The sequence below is a fragment of the Sturnus vulgaris genome, chromosome 1 (assembly GCF_052056855.1).
Source record: "Sturnus vulgaris isolate bStuVul1 chromosome 1, bStuVul1.hap1, whole genome shotgun sequence".
Lineage (NCBI taxonomy): Eukaryota > Metazoa > Chordata > Aves > Passeriformes > Sturnidae > Sturnus > Sturnus vulgaris.
Window position 1 is genome coordinate 6,660,141 of NC_142243.1, and position 22,234 is coordinate 6,682,374.

The following is a 22,234-nucleotide window of genomic DNA, read 5'->3' on the forward strand; positions in this document are numbered from 1 at the left end:
ATCTGAATTGCTGCTCTGTACAGATACCCCCTTGTCAAAATGTCAGGAAGAAAACAGGAATGTTGGCCTGGCAGTTCAGGCAGGAAACCAGTTATCTGTGAAAATCCTCGGGGTGACAATGCTACCCTGCTTTAAATATATCCTCCAAGTAGGATGCCTGTGAATCATTCCCCGATGCTGAGATAGCCAGGGCACTTGAACTTCTGCATGTTCTCTTGCTCACAGCATTCTCACAGCTCCCTTGTGCTTTCCCAATACATTTCCTACGTTTACATGCTACCTTATCTTTACATTTAAATTAAGAAATTGTTTGTGCAGGAACAACCTTTGCTTATGCATTTGTACTGCATGTAGTGTAGTGGTGCCCTGGCCCCTAGGCACAATTACAATATAAATAATAAAAATTAACTGTTCACCTAAGATTAACTCTCCTGACAGTGCTACGTGAAGCTACATCCTTCAAACAATGACAAAAGGCTGTTCCAGCACCACATTCTATCATCTCTACCTCTCTTCAGGTACTGATGACACTGATTCCCAGTTCTTCATCTACAGGAGGCCTCCACTGTTCCCTGTATTTATCTTTGCCCACAGCACCACTGGAATTTTTCCTGATAACCAGGTAAAATGCAGAATGAGATGTGGGCAAGCACTGTCCTACTGAAGAAACCTCTGCTCCCTTAACATAAACCTACTTCTGGGAAAAGTTGAGAATCCCTAGCATCTCACAGGAGCAGATTCAAGGCAGTTTTCCATCTGTCTGCTTAAACCCATCCAATTTGCTTTTAAAAACATGGCCTTCAAAGAAGGTAGTACCAACCTAAAGCACTCTCCAATATGGCACTGCTGTTTAATGGAGGCATCCATAGCTGAGGAATTATTCTATTCTGGCTTTGCCAGTTTAATGCAGGGCTCTTCGTTTTATCATTACTTAGACTGCACTTAGACTGAACATTCAGTGGAACATTTCCTATAATGGGATAAAGCAGTTGAACAATTTGACTGGCTAATAGTGATTTAGACATGTGATTACAGTACAGAAAATGGTCTGACATATGCTCTTTTATCTGGTTTACATGAGGCACATTAATCCAACTGGAAAACACAGAAGTGAAAAGGAAGATAGGACCAAGCATTCCGAATGGAAAAACAGAAAATAGTTTTAGTCGTCTTATTTCTGTATTTGCTAGGCTAGTTGTAATCAGTGTTTTGTAAACAGGAAAACTTACAAAATAAAACCATTTTCTTCCCGAAATGGATGCAACTACAAAGCACCAGTCTATACCTATGCTGCGCAGGTTAGAAAATAACTATTTTTTATAAAATCCTAGCTTCAAAATAATTTATGACTTATGTCATAATGCCTTTACCAAAAATACAGAATTTGCAGAAAGATGCAGCAGGACAGGGAGCACCACACCAGCCAGGAACAATCAGAGTGTGAACAAAGAGTATTGATTCATTTTAATTTTTGTCTCAGCTAATTTAATTTCCCAGTTTTACACAAACACTTATAGTCACGTAAGGATAAACTTGTATTTTACAGGAATATTTTATTTCTTCCTAAACCTAGTCAACAACATTCCCATGACACCAAAAACCTAACTGAAGGCAAGGAATTACCTGTTTAGTACACACTTTTCCTCAAGAGTGCATACACAACGTCAAACTGGCCTAACAAGGTATGTCAATTTCACTCAGAACACTGTTTCGGTTTTTTGTGCAGACTGGTACATTTCAGTTGCATTTGTATATTTCTTCACAAACATTTCCTTTAAAACAAAACATTCAAAGGTTTCCTATGTGAGGTTTGGATTCTGCAAGTAAAAATAAAACTGAAGTATGTAAAACTAAGTGTAAAGGAGACGAACCCAAGAACTTCACCATGTGTGCGTTTGCCAACTACTTTCAACGACTGCTATATTAAAAATTCTATTAGGAAAACACACGAGATGATGAAAAGAGGGAGCTGTAAACAACACACTTTCCCCAAAACCAAAGGTGACACAAAAATCTTTGCAGGCAAACTTTCATCAGTGACAACAATAACAAAAAAAATAATGGATCCCGAACTAATGATAGCACTGTCCTGGGATACTTCTGTATTTGTAAAAACAAATGCATATAAAAGATGCATGGTCTTTGTATGTGTTAAGGTCCAGCCCAGCAGAATCCCTTATCATGTTGTGGACTTCCACTGTGACCTTACGGTCGGGCTTGACCTTAAAGGTCTTTCCCAACCGAAACGATTCCGGCACGGAAATTGGCAGCGATGTTTGGGGTGGGCGTTTAGGGAAGCGCCAGGACAAACACGGCAGTGTCAAACCGAGCGCGTCCCCCAAAACAAAGGGAACAACCTCTGATCCCCGAAGCTCGGACAGACCTCAGAGCGCTTTGGTCACCCCCGGACGCTCCTTGGCCAAACGTGCCGCCCAGCTTTGCCCTATTACCGCTGCCATCAGCTATGCCAGGGCAAGCTCCATCCTACTCAAAAATAACCCGCGGGGAGCACAGCCAGCGCGGCAGCGGCGCTTCCCGGGAAGCGCCCGCCGGGGCCTCACCCCGGGCACCGCAGGGCAGCGGGGCCACCCCCGCTCCCTCCGCCGGGCTCCCTCAGCGCTGCCCTGCCCTGCCCGGCCAGGCGGGATCCCCGCCCGGGGCTGCGGGAGCGGGGCGGCCCCCGGGGAGCGCCCGGCGGGGCGGGGGGGGAGCTGAGGCGGGCGAGCACCCGCGCCCCCGGAGGGGAGAGGCCGCGGCGAAGGGAGAGCTGCCAGCGGCTGGGAACGGGCTCCCCCCGCCATCCTCCGCCCCCTCCCTCCGTGTGTTTGTTGTGCTCCGGCACCGTCCCGCCGGCGCGTCCCTCCGTGCGGCGGCCGCTGACAGCTCCCCCCGCGCCGCCCAGAAACTCCTGCCTCAACTCTGCGTGTGCGCGGGGGGTGCGGGGGTGTCCTCCCCGCCACCCGCCGGGAACCGTGTTTGCCTTCCCAAAAAGAGGAGGGGAAGGGGGGGGCATAGCAAGGGAAGGCGACGAGGAACTACCGTCAGCGTACAGGGAGTACCCGGGCGACGCTGAAGGCAGCCGAGCGTCCTGGAAGGGAACGGACCCAAAAAGAAGGGGGAAGGTGCAAAGGCAAGGGAGAAATGAGGAAGAGGGTGAAGGGGGAAGAGCTAAAGAGAAACTCTGAAGAAGGAGGAGAAGAAAGGAATAGGGGATGGTGGAAGAAAAGTAGGAAAGGGAGAGCAGGCGGAGGAAGACAAAGGTGAAAAAGGAGGAGGAGGAGGGGAAAGTGCAAAGGGGAGAGGAGGAGAAGAAAGAAGGGCCCTTCTCAAAATGGCATTAGGCAGAGGGAGGGGGCGACGAGCAGCGAGTCTCCACTGACAGCTCTGCCTGCGCCTGGCCGCCTGCCCCGGCCCCTCTCTGCCTCGCACACACAAACGCTGAACTTACTTCTTTCTGGCTCTCTGGAAAGGGGAAGCGCCATCTTTGCGAGGCCGGCCCCTAGGTCTTTTGTCTGTGGCTGCTGCTGCTGCTGCTGGGGGGGGAGCTCCAGGCTCGGGGGGCTGCTGCTGCTGCTGAGGCGGCTCCACCACCGCCACCACCAGACTCTTGTCCTCCGTTGACATCCTAGTCAGCAGGACGAGAGAGACACATGGATGATGATGATGAGGATGAAGATGAGGATGGTGATGGGGATCCCGATGCTCCTCCTGCTCCCGCGGCTCCTCTCCTCCTCACCTCCGCCTCCTCCACCTCCGCCTCGCATCGCTGGCCTCAGCCGCCGCCGACCAGCACAGGTAGCAGGGGGAGCAGCATGGGGAGAGCAGGAGGAGGAGGGGAGGGGGGGGGGCGAAGAGAAAGCGCAGAGGACGGAAGGAAGGGTCTCACACACAATAACACCCTCCCCGGGCTCGGCGGGGTCTGTCGGGGCTGGGGGAGGTGAAGAGAGCGAGCGAGAGAGACGCGGCTGGGTCCCGCCGCTGGGCGCCCCCGCTCAGAGGCCCCGGGCGCTGGCGGCGGCTCCGGCTGCTGCGCTGCCCGGCTGCGGCGGCCGCCGCTTCATTGTACCCTGGCCCTGCGCCCTCCCCCCGCGCAGAGCCCCCGGGGGCGGAGGAGGAGCGGGCGGCGGCGGCGGAGGCGGCGGGGGCCGAGGCCGAGCGGAGGAAGTTTTGACAGCTCCAGCTGTTGTGTGTGTCGAGGGGCTGAGTCCGGCCGGGCTCCGCGTCCCCTTCCCAGCCGGGCCGGGAGCAGGAAGTTTAACTTTGGGGAAAGAAGGAGGAGGAAGGGTGAAAAAGGGGGAGGAGGAAGGGGGAGGAGGAGGCGGTGCCCTGCCCCCTCCCCGCGGGGTGGAGAAGGGATCCCGGCGCTGCCCTGGTGTGTAACCCCCCCCTCCCCGACTCCCTTCCCCCCCGCCAGTACGACACATAGACACAGCGACCGCCCGCCCTCCTCCTCCTCCCCTGCCGCGGCCCCACACTGCGCCTGCCCCGCCCGCCCACCGCCCGTCCCCCGGCGCAGACACCCATCCGCCGCCTCGCCGACCTCACGGGCTGGGCTGGGGCCGCGCCGGGCTGCGGGGAAACCGCGGAGCGGGGCCCGGACGGGACGCGGCGCCACGGGGTGCTCCGCGCACCGCACCGCACCGCGCCCCGGCCGCTGCCCAGCGCGTTTCACCACCCTCTCTCCCCGCTCTTGTTATTTCTTTTTATTTATTTCCCCGTGGAAAAGGAAAAAAAAAAAAAAAAATCCCCTTCTGGATGCGAGCGGCCGCTCTCCGCACACGGGCTGCGCGCCGCAGGACGCGGCTCCGCGGGCAGCGCTCGGTGCCCGCCCCGGCGGCGCTCGCTCTCCCCGAGCCCCGCGGAGCCCCCGGGGAGGCGGCGGGAGCGCTCCCCCTTCCCCCCGCTGCGCGTCTGCGGCTCGGGGCGGTGCAGGCGGGGGGAGCCGCGGGCGCCCCGGGGGATGGGAAGGAGGGAGGGAGCAGAGTTCAGCGCTGTGTGCGAGGGAGACAAAGTCTGGGGAGCGTGGCCGCTTTCCAGCAGCTCCGGCTGGAACAGCTGCGGGCGCTCGGGGTGGGGGGGGGCTCCCCGGGCAGGGGCCCGGCTGGCTGGCTGCCTGCCCGCCCTGCTGCGGGGCGGGGTTAAGCCTCATTACACGGGATTTAACGTGTCCCGGAGGCCAGCGGGGACTCGGGCTCTGAGGGGAGGCGGGGGAGCTCCGTGGCCTTGCAGCCGGAGAAAAGTCCGGCCACGGTGCGAGGAAGCGGCCGCGCCCCCAGACTTTCCTCCCGGGCGCTGCCCCGACGCGCTCCGCTGCCCGCGGCGGGAGCGGCTCCAGCCGAGCGCGGCCGCCGGCCCGGGGCCCCCGCTCCGGGCACCGCCCCAAGGGCACCCCTGAGCCACCCCCGCGGGGCCCCAGCCCGGCCGTCCCTCCCTCCCTCCTTCCTTCCTTCCCTCCCGGGGCCGGAGCGGCGGGTGCGGCGGGAGCGGACTCGGGGCGCGGATGCTGAATCACGGAACGGGCCGCACGGACGGGAGAGCAGCGCGGTGACTCGTGCTCGGCGGGCGGGTTCGGGAACTTCGCCGGACTTGCAGACGTGGTGGCGATTGATAGCCCCAAGGGTGCGAGTAAACACATCCCGAGAGCCCCGCACGGAGCGTGTTTCCAGTGGCTCTTAGGTTTCTGTTTGAATCCCGGTTGATAAAATGGCATGGGGTATCTATCATACAGGTACAAAGAGGGAAGGAGGGGCTGGTGTTAGTCGCTTTTTATTTTTTTTTTTAAAGTAAAAATAAACACAAAGCAATTCAGACCTTTCCCTTTACTGCTTTTCCTTCACTTGTCAGCATCAGAACACAAAATTAAATGGTATGCTGTGGCAAATACGACTTTTACTGGCCTGTTTTCTTCAGAACCATTTCATAATATAAAGCCTTTGTTGTTTCCTTTTTCTAGGCTTGTGAGTAATTAAATTAGACCTTTGTGACATTTTCACATAATGTGTGAAATACGTTAGAAAGTAACACATTTGTCTCCGGTTGTATTAATATAAAATTATATAGAGCCATCCTTATTGTTCAACCATGCAAGGAGAACAGCTGGATTGTTGGTATGGCTTTCTTGGACCTCTCACTGAAAATGTGCTCATTTATGCCAAATAAAAAAATACATCCTGAGTTAAATGTTTGTGCTATGAAATCTGCAAATGACAGCGTGGGTATAGTGCTCATACAGTTTCAGATATGGGATCTTAATGTGTTTACATGTTGTCTGACAGAAGAAAGTGCCTTTGAATTTTGTTAACTCGGGCAAGTTAGCGTAATTTAACTGAAAACATTTAATGCTCTACAGGCCCGGGCTTGGGTGAAGTAGAGAGAAAAAGGGCAAGGGAGAGGGGAGGAAAAGGCCACCGCCTTTGCACAGTGGGATCACTGGTGTGGCATTTGCTGGAGTTGCCAGGTTGCCATCTGGTCTACTACAAAAAATGGCCATCTCCAGAAACACTGGCTGTGCGTGAGCGGAGCCAGCGCACATGCGCCACAGCTTGGGTGAGCCTCGATGTGTCAGAACCACTCTGCGTGTGCAAATTGATTGGAGCTGTGACACGTGAGCACACCGTGGGCTCACATCAACTGCTTGGAGTGTGGGGAATTGCTGCCACATCCTGCAGCAGAAATGCATCCGGCGAAATCACCGGGTTCACTTGTCTGTGCGTGCTTCATCCAGCCTCCCATGGAAATGTTTTTTAATGCCTTTAGATTTTAGTGCCACAACCACCTGCAAGTGGTTGAGCTTTGGGATGTATGTCTTATGTAAAAACGTGTAATTCAAATTTTTGCCTCTTTTTGTTAATACATGAATTATATGTATATGTATCTAACACGATACAAATGGGAGTGGAGGCAGGCCTAAGTCAGCATTGGTGTAGCATGGTCTAGCACAGGAGCGAATTAGGGACTTATGAGTTCTGCTGCTGTCCCTTATCTCCTTACGTGTCCAAACACAGCTGGGCAGGTCTGTGCTGTGAACGGCTGCAGCCACTGCTGTGGCAATCAAAGGTGTGAAGAACTGGGTAGGACTGAGAGAGACTCGTGAGCAGGAACCTGAAACGGAGATGGAATTGTAGCAAACTCTATTTGCTGGCGTTATCTGTCACTCGGAGAAGGCAGAGGGACGAGCTGGGAGACGTGTCACCACACATAAATCCAGTGTGGGAGTGCTTTGTTGATTCAGGATATTTGAACAGTTCTGTCAGGAAAATTTTTACGTTTATACCTTGGCCACAGTAACCACCTATTATAAATTATCGCTGTCTGGAAAACACACATTTTTGCAGCAAATATGTAATATTGAATGAAGAGGTTGTCTGCTTTACTGAATGTTAAGAGATCCTCTAGTTCATTGTAAACTAACTCAGGTGAGCTGACACACCTGGTTTTTTTTTTAACTTTTAAGGGCAGGCAGCATTGAAACTTTGAACTAGAATTTTACATTTTAGCCTTCTTTAAAATAAACATTTCTGTAGTTTTGGAATTGTTTCTGAAATGCAAGTGAAATCCTTGCAGTTCTGATTAAACAGGCCTGTTAGTGGTTTTAATTTCAAAACATCCTAAATTGTCCCAATGTGCTTAATAACAAATACTTTCATAATAGAAAAGATTGAAGACAGGATGTTGTCTTAAATCAGCTAGTTAAGGAAAATGATCCTATTATAATTAAAGGAAAATGACAGCTGGAATGTAAATATCATTTTGCCTTTATAGAACTAAAGTGGTGTATGGAACATAGTAAGAAAATTATTCTGGATTCTATCAGGAATGAGATCCAGATACTTTCTGTTTTATGACATTAATTCAGAACTCTGCCAGTTTAATGATCATTCATCACTCTTCACAAACCAAATAAAAGTTTATTTTTTGTTCTCTTGTGTTTCTATTGCAGAAAAGTCCAAGTTATCACAAAGGCTGCATTTAAGCTACATCAGCAACATGCTAACATTTCAAATGTTCAGTATATTGAACCACTTTGTCTTACCCTGTGCTAAATTGATAATTGACTGTATTCAACATCTGCTTACTTCAGTGTGCTGCTCTGAAAACTGTGGACATTCCATATGGTTCTCCTTGTAGCAAACTTCAGGATGAAGGTGCAGAGGCAGCTGAGTGCAGCAACCACATCAGCTGCCTGTGATATTTGTTTTACCTCTGCATTTATATTCACCCAAGTAGTTGAGAAATAGCTAAATTACTGGATTTTTTCAGTAATAAAAAACCAAGTCCAGGACAATTTAAAAGAGTTCTAGACAAAGCCTAAATCAAGTGACAAAATCAGGATTACATCATACAAATACGTGACTTCTAGTTAATTTGTACTAAACTTGGCTGGACTACAAAAAAATGTTAGCATATGCTAATTGTCGTATGCTAACCAATGTGCTGTGGAAGCCTAGTTTTAAACTTGAAATGTTTGTTTCTTCTTTTCATCAGTTTTGCTTACTTGTCATCTCATGGATCTGCCTTACTGCAGGCAGCAGCACAGCCTGGGTAGTGGCTATGACACACACACCCTTCCTTGAGCAGCCAGGGCTTTCCCAGCAGTTTGGGGAGATGCTTTTTGCTGCCATGGTGGGGGGAAAGAAAAGCTGCTCATCCTGAGCAGCATCTCCAGACGTCTGGAGAATTCCAGTTACCAGGGGCTCTGGAGCAGTCCACATAGTGTGGAGGTCCAGTTTGCCTGGAATCCATCTGCTGTCATTGGAGGCATTGACAGTACGTGAGGAGAAACTTTTCATTCTAGTTCGAGTTTTCTCACCTGCTCCCCTCTGTGAAGTATCCTGACTTCTGCTGGACAAACAACTGGCCCCCACACGAACGAATCCAGAGTTTGTAGGAACGTGGGGCTAACACAGGCCAGGCTCCCCATCCCTGCCTGTTCCCCATCCCTGCCTGTCCCCCATCCTTGCCTGTTCCCCATCCTTGCCTGTTCCCCATCCTTGCCTGTTCCCCATCCCTGCCTGTCCCCCATCCTTGCCTGTTCCCCATCCTTGCCTGTTCCCCATCCCTGCCTGTCGCCCATCCCTGCCTGTCCCCCATCCTTGCCTGTCCCCCATCCTTGCCTGTTCCCCATCCCTGTTTGCTCCCCATCCCTGCCTGCTCCCTATCCCTGCCTGTTCCCCATCCTTGCCTGTTCCCCATCCCTGCCTGTTCCCCCTCCCCAGCTCAGGGTGTGCTGAAGGCAGCAGTGCCCACCTGTGATGGATGTGCTGCCTCACACCTTTACACCTCAGCCTCACCAAACCCTAAGGCCTTTTCATCATATTAAGCTCCTTTGACTGGGCTAATGTGACTGAGAAACACACCTTTTCTTATCCATTAAGATGAGGCCAAAAATGTTAAGTGCTCAAGATGCAAGCCCCTAGGGCTTGTCTATATATCGAGTTATTACATGTGGAGGCTTTTATCTTCATAAAAAAATGTTCTTTTTGTGCATGCCAGAGTGTGAATTTAAAACCGGTGGTTGTAGTATAACCCTCGTGCAGACTCACTCATCCTGGCATTTTCTAGCTTTCTTTTTCTTCTTTTTTCTTTAGATTAAGTCTAACTTCTTTAATTCAGTTAGGTGAAATCAGAAAAAGGTACTCGGAGTGAGTTTGTCCAAGTGAGGAATTATGCTTGCCTGTCTCTGTTAGTAGTATTAATAATACCTTCCTATATGGAGAAGCTTTGTCTATTAGGAATGTTAATTTTGCACATGTTTGCACTTATTTGCATTTGAATCATCCCATTTTGATAAGTGGTAGCTGAGGCACTCTACTGAAATTCATTAAGTTATTCCAAACTGAGGCCATGATCCTGGGGATGCTAAATTAGGCAGATAAGTAACTAGATGCATAAATAGGTTCACTGAAGACAACTACCTCCTGATTAAAGATTGTTCTGTCTTTAAACATTTGCAGAAATGTTTAAATTCTTCCTAAACTTGCAATTTATATAATTTTTCCTTAGAAGAAACAATGAACTGTGCTATGTTATGTTGTATTTTTTAGCACCCCTCTGAAGTCACATAAAGTATCTACAAGCTTCTTAGGAACTTCTTTGTGAATTCCTGTCTGGTTTACACATTTATGAAACTGTAATTTTTAAACTTTAGTATTCTTTTATTTATCTATGTGGTGGTGGGCAGAAGAGAAATAATATTTTATGGCATACCATTAATCACATGGGGGTTTTAATTCTAAAAGGTAATTTGAGGAAAATCAGATTAGTACCTGAAAGTAGTAGGTGCCAAACAGTGCAGATAGATGGAGAAACCCCAGAGCCAGTAGCAAGAACTCAGGGCAGTAGCTGGCCCCTTTGTGTGCACCTCTGGGGAAAGACAATAGATTGCTGTGAAGTTGGGACTTTATCATGCAGAAAGTTAAATAAATGTCTGAGCAGTGTTTGCTGTTTGCAGGAGTGGTGCGTTACACTCAGATTACTTAAGAGAAATAATACAAACCTGGCCATGAAATGGGGGAAAGGATTTGTTGGTGCAATCATATATCGGGTTCTTATTCTGTGTTTTGCACAGCACCTCGTGCACAAGGGTTGGGGTTCCTTATCTGAGATCCTGGGTGCTACAGTAATAGAAATTTAAATACTGTTTGTGGAAATAAGTTTGCCATAGATTGCCAGTTTTGCAAGGAAATAATCTCTGCCTCACCATGGGGTGGCCTCATGTTCAGTAGGGTTGTTATAATGTGGGAGAGGCCTTGGGTTGTAGTGGGTTAAACACCTGGACACAGGTGCCCAATCCTTTTTCCAGCTGTTTACTTCAATAACATTGCATGTCTGAGTAAGAAGGACAGCATTTGGCTTTTGGTTTTTGGAGTTAATTGCAGACAGTTAATGGGGACATGTCACATACACGGGTTCCAGAAGAGAATTCAGTCCTTCACTTTTTTAATAACTAATTTTTTAAACCAATTAGCTACATACCCCTATGGAAACAATAGCAGAGCCTTCACAGGCAAGACTATAGTGAGATTCTAAATTACACATATAATAAAGGTTGTGCATGTGTTTTCTGGCCAAGAACTATGTTATATTTCAGCCTCAAGCAAAAATTTTCTCTAAGCCGTAGTCCCTCAACAAAAACACACTTTTTAATGAAAGTCCTGACACCACCTTAATTACAGTGCAGCAAACATTACCATCATAATCCCATTTCATCCTTAGGCAAGGAGAGCATCCCTGGGGGCCCAGCTGCTAGTGACCAGTTTTACAGAAAGAACCTTTTCCCCAGTGCGTTTTTTAATTTAACCTGTGCTGTGCTGCTCCAGGGGAAGATGCATGTGGAGCTGCTCATGCTCATCTCCTCATGCTCTTTGCAGCCCTCCTGGCATTCCTGGAGGATCAGCCAGTCCTGGCCCTGGAGGATCAAGCAGTACCCAGGGATGTCAGCTAGGCTCTTTGGTTTCCCCACACTTCTGCCTGTCTGCCATGGGAGCCCAACAGGAGCCAGAGTTCATGTCCAGCACCTTTGTACCACAGGGGTTTCACCCTGACGCCGTCCAGCATCCCCCAGGCTGTCTTTCTGGTTTATCCCAGTGCCCAGAGACAATCACCCTTTTTTGCTGGCTGCCACACTTCAGTAAAATCCTTGCTTTGGATCCAGAGGTGCAGGGGGGAAGGCTGTCCCAGTGGCAGCCCTAATCCAGGTGGGTGAGGACAGAGCTGTTTGGAAAGCAGGGCTGTGCCATGCCCAGCAGTGATGTGTTCATTTGAAGCAGCCTTCAGCGTCTCCAGGCTTTCACAGTGTTTCAGTGAGTAAGTAAAATGTGATTAGTTTCTCATTACCATGTCAATTCAGTGCATAGATTTTGTGTGGGGACTGCAATATTGACAGGACAAGTTTGCAAGGCTATGTGAAGCTGGGATATTTTCCTGCCAGAAATTCCTACCAGAATATATATATGTACATGTATACACAAGGGGTAATACTTGCGGGTTCTTACATTTTTTTCTCCTGCTTTCTTAAATCAAAGTAAGAAATCTGTATGATCAAAAGGGATAGAATAATCAATCTCTCCAAATTGATCTGAAAATCCTTATTAAAGGCTAGAGGGAAATTAAACATGAGGGTTTTTTTTCTCACTACAACATGGTCAAGTACAGTACAGCTTTCTATTATGAACTCCTAGAATTCTTATGTACAGAGTAAAACCATGCAGCTGAGATACTGTCTCTAAAAACAAGCCAAAGCCCTGTGTCTGCTGGGAGGACATTTCTGTTATCCTGTTCCCTTCTATTTAGGTTCTCATATGGTGTTAATCACCATGGTATCTTACAGCTTTGTAAAAATATAGTGCACCATATGTGATAAATCACTAATATTAAGAATGAAGATGCTGGAGAAAAATACTCTTCACAAATCTAAAGCAGAAGACGTGCAGTAATGGACATACCCAGACAAGCAGCCTGAGTAAAAGGAGCATGAATACAAGAGATGGGGTCAGAATCATTCCCAAGATGATAATATTTCATCCAGTCATTGCTTGTGAGAGTGAATGGCATCTCACTCCTTTCTTCTCCTGTGCTACAGCTCACTAAAGCAGAGGGACTATGGCCAAGCCATCTTCTGTTCCCTCCTTTGCACCACACACCAGTGCCTGCTTTGTAGTGTTCAGGGCATCAGTCAAAAGAAGATAACTTGCCAAAAAATGCAAAGTAAGCTCATGCATTTGTTGCTAATTAAGTGTACACATAATTACAATCCAAACATAAAGCAAAATGAGGGACTGTACTTCCATTGGAAAGAATGCACTAGGAGTGGTCATAAATTATCCCCCCAACTGGTAATCTCAGTTACATATTTTCTCATGTTTTTTTCATTTCCCACTTAGTTCCAGCCAGATCTGTTTTCTATTTATATTGTCAAGTGTCAACACATAAATAATTTTCTCTGTTGTGTCCCTCACTACTACATTCTTTTTCTTGATAGAATAGCAGAAGTAATTATATTTATAAATGGAATGCCTGTTTTGCCTAAGTACTGCATATAATTCCCTTCTGTAAGAGGGATTTTTATAATTCCTCTAAAAATGTCTTGGCAAGGATCAACCTACCAGTTGGTAGTGTGGATCCAGCCTTTGAGAACAGTACTGGGGATTCTGATCCCTTTGGCCAACAGGCAGGAGGGCACCACAGAAAAAATACTCTTGTTTGTTTTAGAGAATGATGCTGTTGAATATGTGCAGTTATTAAGTACCCAGAAAGCAAATTCACTAAGAATTGCTTCCCACCTGTGGATTCCTCTGTTCAGCACAGAATTATTTTGGCAACTGAAGAATTCTTCATTGTGGATGGCTGTGGGAAGATATTAATCCTGTTCTTCAAGTAAGATGCATTCACTGATCTACTAGACCTGCTCCACCTCTACTGTTCCATATTGTGAGAGGAAATCAAAGGAATCTCAAGTGCTGAGTAATCTCAAATCATTCTTATCCCCTTTCTGCCTCCTTTTTCAGCTGCTTTCTGCAGACAAGTTCGGATGTCCCTTGCTCAATAGGAGTAGAGCAGAGGGAGATCTGTTGTGAGCTCTGCTTTAAGGCAAGTTCAGTTTTCCATCTCTGGGCACTCCTTGAGAAAACCTCACTCAAAATCATTGCATGGGGACGGCAGATCCCAGCCACAGTTCACAGCAGAAAGTCTCCTGGAGCTGATCCGCAGTACAGGAGGAGAAAATCAGGATTTTCTTACTGGTTTCTGCTGTCTGTATGTGCATGGGTGTTCTTTCATTATAATTTCTCCAATATTTGCTCTGATTAAAGGTTTTTTATTTCTAGGGCACCTACAAAGCAGTGAGCCATCCTGTTTTTACAGATGTGGCAAGCTTGAAGAATGCTGTATTGGAGCATTCAAACCCTGTGTCTTGTGTGGTGTGGGAGCTGAAAATGTCCATGTCTGTGTGGGAGAGGTGTGGGTGATGCAAGACACATCCTTGGCCTTGGTGAAAAGAGTGTTTGTGCCTCTGGAGTCCCAGAGGGTTTGAGGCACGACCCTGCAGTGTGGCCAGCATTTCCATGGGTACCTCAGCCAATGGAGTTTCCATTACTGAGTTTTCCCTCCTGTAGGATCAGCAGAACCGAACACACGCTGCCCCTGGAGCTCAGCTGCTCCCGGTCCGGTACCTTCAACACAAACGAACTTAAACTAACAGGGAGGTTTCATTGCTGCATCAGTGACTCGGCAGGAAGGGATCCTGAGCTGGAAAGGCAGGGATGTCACGTCCTCAGCCACTGCAGTGACACCAGGAGGGCCGTGAGTCCCCAGAGAGCCGGGGCTGCCGTGCCCTACTTTGTGCAGATGATTTGAGCGCGCTGCATCCTGCGCCTCCAACAGCGGCGTTCCAGCAGTGCCAGCTACAGAATCCATCAAACTGGGAATGCTCCTGCCTGCTTAGCCCTGGCAGGCCATGGCTCTATTCCTGTCCTCTTGGTAAGTCTCATTTAGCTCCTTACCTCCATAAGCTGCAGCCTCTGAAGCACAAAGAAAACCAAGTCCATTTCCCACTGCCCTGTACGTTTATTCAGAGGCCTCTCAGAAGTTTTGGACTTTCATTTTCCCTGTGTACCCCCTCTAAGGGTTCATGTTTATTTAAGATTTAACTTTATGAGCAGTTTTCTTTCTCTCAGTATACACGGTTGAAATTTGGTCTGTTCCCTCAGCTTTTGCATTCAGCTGGTTTGACTGATTTAATGTCGCTGATTTACTGGGATAATTTAGCTTGTCTGAAGGGAAGGAAGATTGATGTTGGCTGAAATAAAATTCTGAGATGCCTATGGAGTTTTATTGCCCTAGATTTTTTGATTGCTATTTATTCACAAAAGTGGGCAGAACTCTGACTTGAGATTTTTCAGGAATGCCTCCATAATGTCAGAGCTGCTAATTCTTTGAGTCAAGTCATTGTGGTTAGCCAATCTTGTTTTCTGTCTCTGTGGTAAGATTTTACATCCAGAAGGCTAACCTCAATGCTCCCCCACGAAAGCAGGCAGGGATGACAAAGCATTTCCTTCTTTGACCTCTGTACTTGAGTTTTGTAGAAAGATGAAATCTATCTAATCAGACCAAATGCCTAATCACCTGCATGCATGAGAATGAACAGGTCAAACCCTGTTCCTGTAGCAATATGTGGAACAAAAATGTACTGAAACATGTTTTTAAAAGTATTTTCTCTTCTAAAATTGAGGGGCTTTTTCTCCCAAATTCACACTATGAACTATGAAATTCTCTCATGCTTGTGAGTTGCATGTGGTTATGTATCACATCAGAGCAAACTTGAGGTTATTAGGATTTTTGAATTGTGCGTACTTGTTTTGAATTTTATGAGTTTGAGATGTTTTTCGGGGGAATAAGTGGAATATTCTGATTTCCTTATATACCTGCTGGGTTAGCACTGGGCTGGATCCCTTCTGCTGTGACAAGGGCCACACTACAGACTCTCAACACCTCCTCTTGATTTACACAGGGGCTGTGCCTCTCCTTCCAATTAGTAACATAATCACCTGTTAACTAAAGAACTCAGTCCCACCAAGATGCATCTGGGGCTGGTTTCATCAGTGGAAGATATATAATATCAGCAATATGACGTATGAAAACCTCTGGCTTATCACCATGAAATTCACTTGTGCACTCTGCTTGTCCCCCTGGTGCTGTGCAAAGCAGCTGAAGCAAACTGACCATTTGGACCAGGCTTAGCTCACTACTTTAAATCCCAGGATTATGATGATAGAGCAGGAGCGTTCCCTGTGCTGGAGCTGCCTTCTAACTGGCCACTCTGCTGCCCTGGCACTCTCAGATCAGTGACAGGTCAGACCAAAGGACAGCAGCTGGGTGGCCAAGGAACCTGCCACTGACAATTCTTTGCATGTGGTTGGAAGGACTGGTAACTGCACAATTCCCTCGAACTGCAGCGTTTAAAAAAATAAAAGCATGGTTTGGAAACTGCCTCTAATAGTGGAGGGACAGCTGACCACTTTGTCACTGCTGCCACTTTGGCATTACAGAAGACTGACCTGAATTCTTGATCTGGCCAGTCTGTTGATCTATAATCATAGTGATCCGTTAATTACTTGACTTAATTACAGTCAATTTATTATATAATGAAAGGTTTAACTATACCTACGTTTTAAAGTTGCCATGTTATTTTTCATTGAGGTAATTTGCAGGCATAAAAAATCCAGCATGCAATGCCTTAAAAGAACCCATTCCACAAAGACTGTGAAGCTTTACTGGCAAATTTTCCATACAATATTCTCTTCTCAGGCAGTAAATATCAGAGCCATGAGAAACATCCTGTATTCTTCATACACACACCCCACAGGGGACTAGAATCGCTCTCAATGCTGTTTTACCCATGCACTCATGACCTGGGCTTCCATAATTCCTCTTTGCTGTGATATTAGCACCAGGTGTACCATCAGTACACCTACCTTTTCATGTAATCTCTGATAGAGAGATGCAGTTAGAAAATGGCATCAGGTATTAATGCAGAACTGACCTTTTAATGTCATGCACAGATACATGAAGAAAGAACTGCCACTGAAAACTTCTGATTAAAGATAAAAGTAGACAGCCTGTAAAAACATTAAGATAAAAAGTAAATCCATTTGCCCTGAGTTTCCCCTGCTATCCCACCTCTTACTCTAAATTGATGTTGTCAGCACTCATGATTTTATCACAAGTCTTGTGATGTTTGATGTTTCACTTACACTCCAGCTACTACAGTTGTGTAATGAGGTTAGAAACTCAGCTTTCCTTTCTTTAATTTAAAGTAAGTTTCTAGTCCTAATGGTTAAAGTATAAAGCTTGTAAGTGTGACCCAGGTGCACCCTAACAGCTCAAAAACCAGAAATCACAGTAAAAGAGCTCCACATTTATCGTTTCACAGACAAGCTTGTGATTTTGAGGGTCAAACTGTAGTTCTTGAACATTTGGAGCTGGCAATAGCAGCTTGGAAAAAAACGTGCTTGAACAAAGTCCCACACCATGTTGCATTTTCCAGGGAGGCATAGCAGTCATTATACCACAGTGATAATTCCCTTTTCAGACATGCACATTTTCCTATTTAGTTTTATATGCAGCATCTCAGGGCTCAGCCCCAGCCTGGCTGGTCTGGAGGGGATTGTCCTGGTGTGTAACAATTTGCCTTATGTTGGAGGGCTCAAACTGCTCCTTGTGCTGACACAGAGGAGAGGTTTTGCAGCACTCCTTAGTCCCCACAGACTGGCAGGTTTGTGCATAAAAACCTGTAAAACCAGGAATGTTCTGACTTCCAGTCTAGGAAGTTCATCTGCCTTTTGTAAAGCTCTGTCAAGAAACCAGGAATACCCCACCCCTGCCAACCCAGCAAGAAAGGGGCAAAAAACCAAACAAATGCAAGTATGGAAATACAGAAACACTGAAAACAGCTGGTTTGACTTACAGTGCCCAGAATGTGCCAAGTGCAGGTTTTGATGTACAGACCAAAAATACTCAGCTGTTGGTTTTGGAAAAAACCAAGCTCCCAACATCAACAACTCAGATTTGAAAGAGCCACCATATTTAAATAGATTTTTTTACTGAATTACCAAAGGCTTCCCAGTATATCTCTAAAAGTATGAATTTTACCAAGAACTGGAGGGGTATCCAAAGCAATGGGCAGAGTCTGAGTGTGGTATGGGCATATTGGTCAAAATTCCTCTGCAGTCACAGACTGGTGGTGCCAAAGGTCCCTCTGTGCTTACCCTGAATGATGGTGTAATCCATTCTGGAGGTGACAAAATTACAAATAACTGACAAAACCTAATTGCAAAGAAGAGGTGAAAGTCCATTAGACTCAAATATTACCTGAGTGTACAGAATAACAAGGGAGGTTTTATGTTCCAAAAATAAAAAAGGTGCCAAACTAAAATTGGATAACATTTTCAAAGAACTAAAGAAGTTCAATGGATTCTACACTGCTCCTGTTATTAATTTTGTGCCTGAATTCAGCAATAATTTCCATGTGGTGATTTCCATTGGACTGACACTTTGCTTCTAAACTGCTTCCCCTGTAAAAAGCTGAAGAAACCATTATTGACTCTAGATCCCTTTGCTGAGTGTTTCAGAGTGCACACACATTTCTGGGTATCACAAACCACATTATTTAGGCCTATGGACTTATATTTTTTCTCTCTAATTTAAAGGGCTTCCAAGAGGTGTATTCTTCAGCCTTAGGAACTTCTAAGTAACTGTAAAAACAAGTTTACACACTGTAAAAACAACTATACAAAACATTGGAAGGCTCTACATCTTCCATATATTAGTTTTTGTGAAGAGGAACTTTCTTTTTGATGTTTTCCAGCTTCTTTCTAGCTCTGTTATCTGTAATTACTTTCAAATACACCCAAATTATCATCCCTGTACTGAAATGAACTGTCTCTTACTCTTGCCTATGCAGGCCTGTGGTGCTGGCATAACAATGTCAGAAGTATTTTTCAAATATAAAATCAGTATGGTTTAAAAGATTTTCCCACCAGTATTGTCCCTGCTTCCATGGCAGTCTGGCAGGACTTCTGTTGCTGTGGCAGGACAATCTAATGCTGGTTGTTGTTTTTTAAATAACAGAAAGTGTGTAAGTTCCCTGTGACACCCGTGTAGATAAAGCTGTGTTCAAGCCTTTGATTTGACTTAGAAACTCCACAATATATGAATTAAAGTGCTGGTATTGCTGTCCTTTGAGTCTGTCTTCTTTTCTTCCTCACTAAGCATTAATTATTGTGGTCCTGACACTCTGTTCTGCTCTTTTTCTTCTCTTTCCTCCTCCCCAGTCCCCACTGTCACTCCCAGTGGCTGGGGAGTCTTTCCATTACAGCAATCCTGTTCATCTCCCAATAAAGGGCAATCAGCCAACACATTCTGGGCCTAAATTCATCTCATAAATATTGCTATATTCTTAAATAAATGAAGTCCTTCATTTAATGTACTAGATTTCAATGGAATTACATGGGGAATTAATTTGCCTCTGTTTGTAGTCTGAAAAACAATAAAATAGCAAATGCTTAGAATCCATGGCTCAGCTTTCCAAACTGGATGAAGGATGGTTCTGCCCATTAATCAAGACAGTAGCAGATTCCTGATGCTCATGCCTTTTCTATACAAACATAATATTTTAGGCCTTATTGATACAAGGCCAGAAGGATCTGTAGGTGACAGCTGCCCAAACATCAGCCTGGGGACCTGTCTGCAATGTCATGTATTTCAGTATGTGTCTGTAATTCCTGCTACATGTGACAACACCTATTTTGGGATGTTTCTGTCTTTGGATAATAAAAAGAGTTTTCATTTGTGTAGCACTTTACCAAGAGGTGCCAGCAGCAGCTCCAGGGGTGAGTGTCAGGAGGTCCAGCAGAGTGTGAGCAGCTGGCCTGGCGTGTGCTGTCGTGTGCAGCACTTGTTCTCTCCCTGTGCCTTGTGACTTGCTCTGTACCTGAGCAAAAAGCTGAATATCAGGATATTCCAGTACAGCTGGATGGGAAGTCACACAAGTAAAGCACTTGTGATGAACTTTCAGCTAAAACTTCATACCTTTTTTAAAATTCCATTTATTCATCTCCCATCTTTTCTGCCTGCATATTATACACCGCTCTGTTTCTTCACCATCTTTCCCCCCGTTGCTCTGTGCCTTTTTCTTCCCAGATGAAACATCCCTCTTTTTTCCATTGACTGCCCTTTGTAGGTTCTCTCCACATAGCTCATAATTTCTCTCCCTCACCTCCCCCACTCATCCCAACATCTTGGGCAGGAGTGATTGAAGGCATGGAGTCTGAAAGAGCAAACCAGTCTCTAGAGAGAGAAACACTGCAGATCATTATCTTTCTCACTCTGTTAATGGAGAAACAGAAAATATGTGAAGTCAGCTGATAACATAATAAATGTGTGGATGAAAGTCCTTTTGCTGCAAGAGATATCATAAATATAAGGTACCTACAGGTTTTTGATCTGAGCAAAGTCTTCCTTGACTCTCAGTATTCCCATTCTAGGTCCATGTGTAGCTGATGTCTGTAGGAACACGCTGGAAATCCAGATCTGTACATTAATTAAATGAGTGAGGTTTTAGCATGGAAGGTGCAGGAAAGCATCTTTTATCTCTTCCAGAGTGGTGAGCACACAAATTCCAATAGTTTTTGTGGTTATTGATACCATGATAGAACTGATCTGCCCAAGAGCCTTTTTCTGACTCTTCATGGATCAGTTAGTTCAGTCCTCACAGTGAAAAGGGCTTGAACTCTAACGTTACCATTTCAAATCATTTTCTAACCGCTCTCTGAAAATAGAAGAAAAATAAGAATACAACAGTTGAGACCCCTTATAAAATCTTCCTGGAGGAGTCCAAGGATACTCACCATTGGTCTCAATGGAGCTTTCACACATCCTTGAAAGGAATTCATTAAGCTGGAAAAGCTGGCTAGAAACCAGTCTTCCTATAATGTCTTCCATAATTTGCTCCAAGGGACACATTTATAGTCACTCAGCCTTTTTTATAGATCTTGTGCAAGATGAAGGGCTGGGTCACAATTGCAAGACTTTAATGAATAGATGTTTGTTACATGCCACAACCCAAATAATTTTTCAAGCACTGCACAGTCTTTTCAGTCTGGACTTCCCCAAGGATATGGGATAGGATGATAGCTGCAGCCTCTGGAATCACAGGGAGATAGTGACTGGGTTTGTTCCTTCTTCCACATTGACCCATTGAGGTGCAGAGAGAAAACACCCAGCAATTGCAATTTCTACTCTTGATTTTGTTTCCAGAAGATTTGAAGATCTCAGTTATTTCTTTTTATTCATACTAACTTCTCTTTATATAGGCTTGTATGGAAACAGATTACAATAGGAAGGCTCCTCCAATTAGCAAAACTTTACTAAAAATTTAAATATCTATCAGTCATGGCCAGATCTCAGGATAACATTCTGCTTTTCAAAGAGTCCCAAGATCTTCTTCATGAATTCTGTTTAAGAATTGTCTGTCATTTCCATTCCACCAAATGCTGCCATTTTGGGGTGTGAAGCTCACTGGAGTTTTAGAATAGTATGACCTTTGATTACCAAATTCAAATTTAGTCAGAAACTTCTTATCTAAGGAAGCCCATATTAAGAACTAACTCTCTTCCTAATTGTCCTTATCTTTCTGAGAAAACAGGGCACATGGACACTGGACTTTTTTGCTGGACATTTTCCACCTGGCCACAAACACTGGAAGTCATGTCTTAGCATGGTAAATCAAGTAGGTGTTGCACAAAGAAACACTGAATATATTCGTATATTCCACCAGAACCAGCCTTGAGTCACCATATTGATATACAAAGGATCAGATAGTAAACTTTCATTAGCAGCCAGGAATTTCTTTTGAAAATTACTCTTTTTTTGACATGCCTACATATGGCCTGAAGGATGCTGGTACTGTTCTCCTTCTATCAAAATAGGATATAATGTGTGACTGTGTTCTAGAAAAGTGTTACCTTTTTAACAGATTTATAATTTTTTAATGTCAGACCACCACAGAGCTTTCAAGTGATAGCTGCTGGCCAAACCTACATTAGGAGAGTGCACATTCTGCTCCATTTCCCTCAAGGAAGGGGAGGTAAACACGGGCACTCTGGACTGGGAGGGCCAGAGCAGAGGTAAGGAGGCAGCCAGCCCCCCTGGCTCCTACCGTGCTCGTCCTGGGGCAGCTGCTGGATTGATCCGTGGCAGCTTCAAGGAAAGATAACAGAACCTTTCCTGGAATTATCAATCCCCTGCTTTCGTGCCTGTATCCGTATTTAAGAAAAAAGTTGTCTTACTTTAGCTACAGTAGCTGTGCCTGGGCTTTCCAGGGCAGCTGTTGGGCTCTGTGCAGACACACGGAGGCTTCTCAGCAGGAGTGTTGGCTTGGGCACTGAGCCACCTCACACAGCCCCGTGGCCCCTCCACAGGGGCTGGCACTAGTCTGCTGGGCTCGGAGCAGGGGCAGGGTGAGCTCACATCTGTCCGTGCTGACAGAGTTAAAAATGGGGGTGGAAAAAGAAACAGGAGCAAACCGCTGAATCCACCTTGCGCTCCAAGCTGGGGGTGCTGGGCTGGATCCTGCCTCTGCAAGAGACACAGGGACAGGCTCTGAGCCTGCTGCTTCCACACTGCCTGCAGGAACACAGCGGGAGCAACAGCTCTTGCAGAGTTTCTGCCTCTGCAGGCA

At 46.2% G+C, this 22,234-nt stretch overlaps 2 protein-coding genes across 9 annotated transcripts in view; one reads left to right on the top strand and one right to left on the bottom strand.

Annotated features, from left to right (window-relative positions):
- The window catches only part of KMT2C (lysine methyltransferase 2C), a 189,755-nt gene extending 186,121 nt beyond the window's left edge, over window positions 1–3,634 (bottom strand). For all 8 annotated transcript variants that reach the window (XM_088158694.1, XM_088158785.1, XM_088158636.1 and 5 more), the window contains exon 1: window positions 3,449–3,634. In XM_088158694.1, coding sequence (XP_088014820.1) covers window positions 3,449–3,624 — 176 coding nt within the window. In that variant the 5' untranslated portion in view covers window positions 3,625–3,634. The remainder of the gene's footprint in view (window positions 1–3,448) is intronic.
- Window positions 1,255–18,732, top strand: LOC148225058 (uncharacterized). The gene is made up of 5 exons (XM_088154883.1): window positions 1,255–1,298; window positions 2,157–2,425; window positions 2,515–3,122; window positions 3,630–3,795; window positions 4,415–18,732. The coding sequence occupies exons 1-5, from the start codon at window positions 1,255–1,257 to the stop codon at window positions 5,140–5,142; spliced, it is 1,815 nt and encodes a 604-aa protein (XP_088011009.1). The 3' UTR covers window positions 5,143–18,732.
- Window positions 18,733–22,234: the final 3,502 nt, after the last annotated feature.

What these genes read in the sequence shown, in the direction of transcription:
- LOC148225058 (XM_088154883.1), top strand. Translation starts at nt 1,255, where the DNA reads ATGGATGCAACTACAAAGCACCAGTCTATACCTATGCTGCGCAG. An exon ending in CGGACGCTCCTTGGCCAAAC is followed by an intron (nt 2,426 to 2,514) that starts GTGCCGCCCAGC and finishes CGGGGAGCACAG; the next exon opens with CCAGCGCGGCAGCGGCGCTT. An exon ending in GCCGCCGCCGACCAGCACAG is followed by an intron (nt 3,796 to 4,414) that starts GTAGCAGGGGGA and finishes CCCCCCCGCCAG; the next exon opens with TACGACACATAGACACAGCG.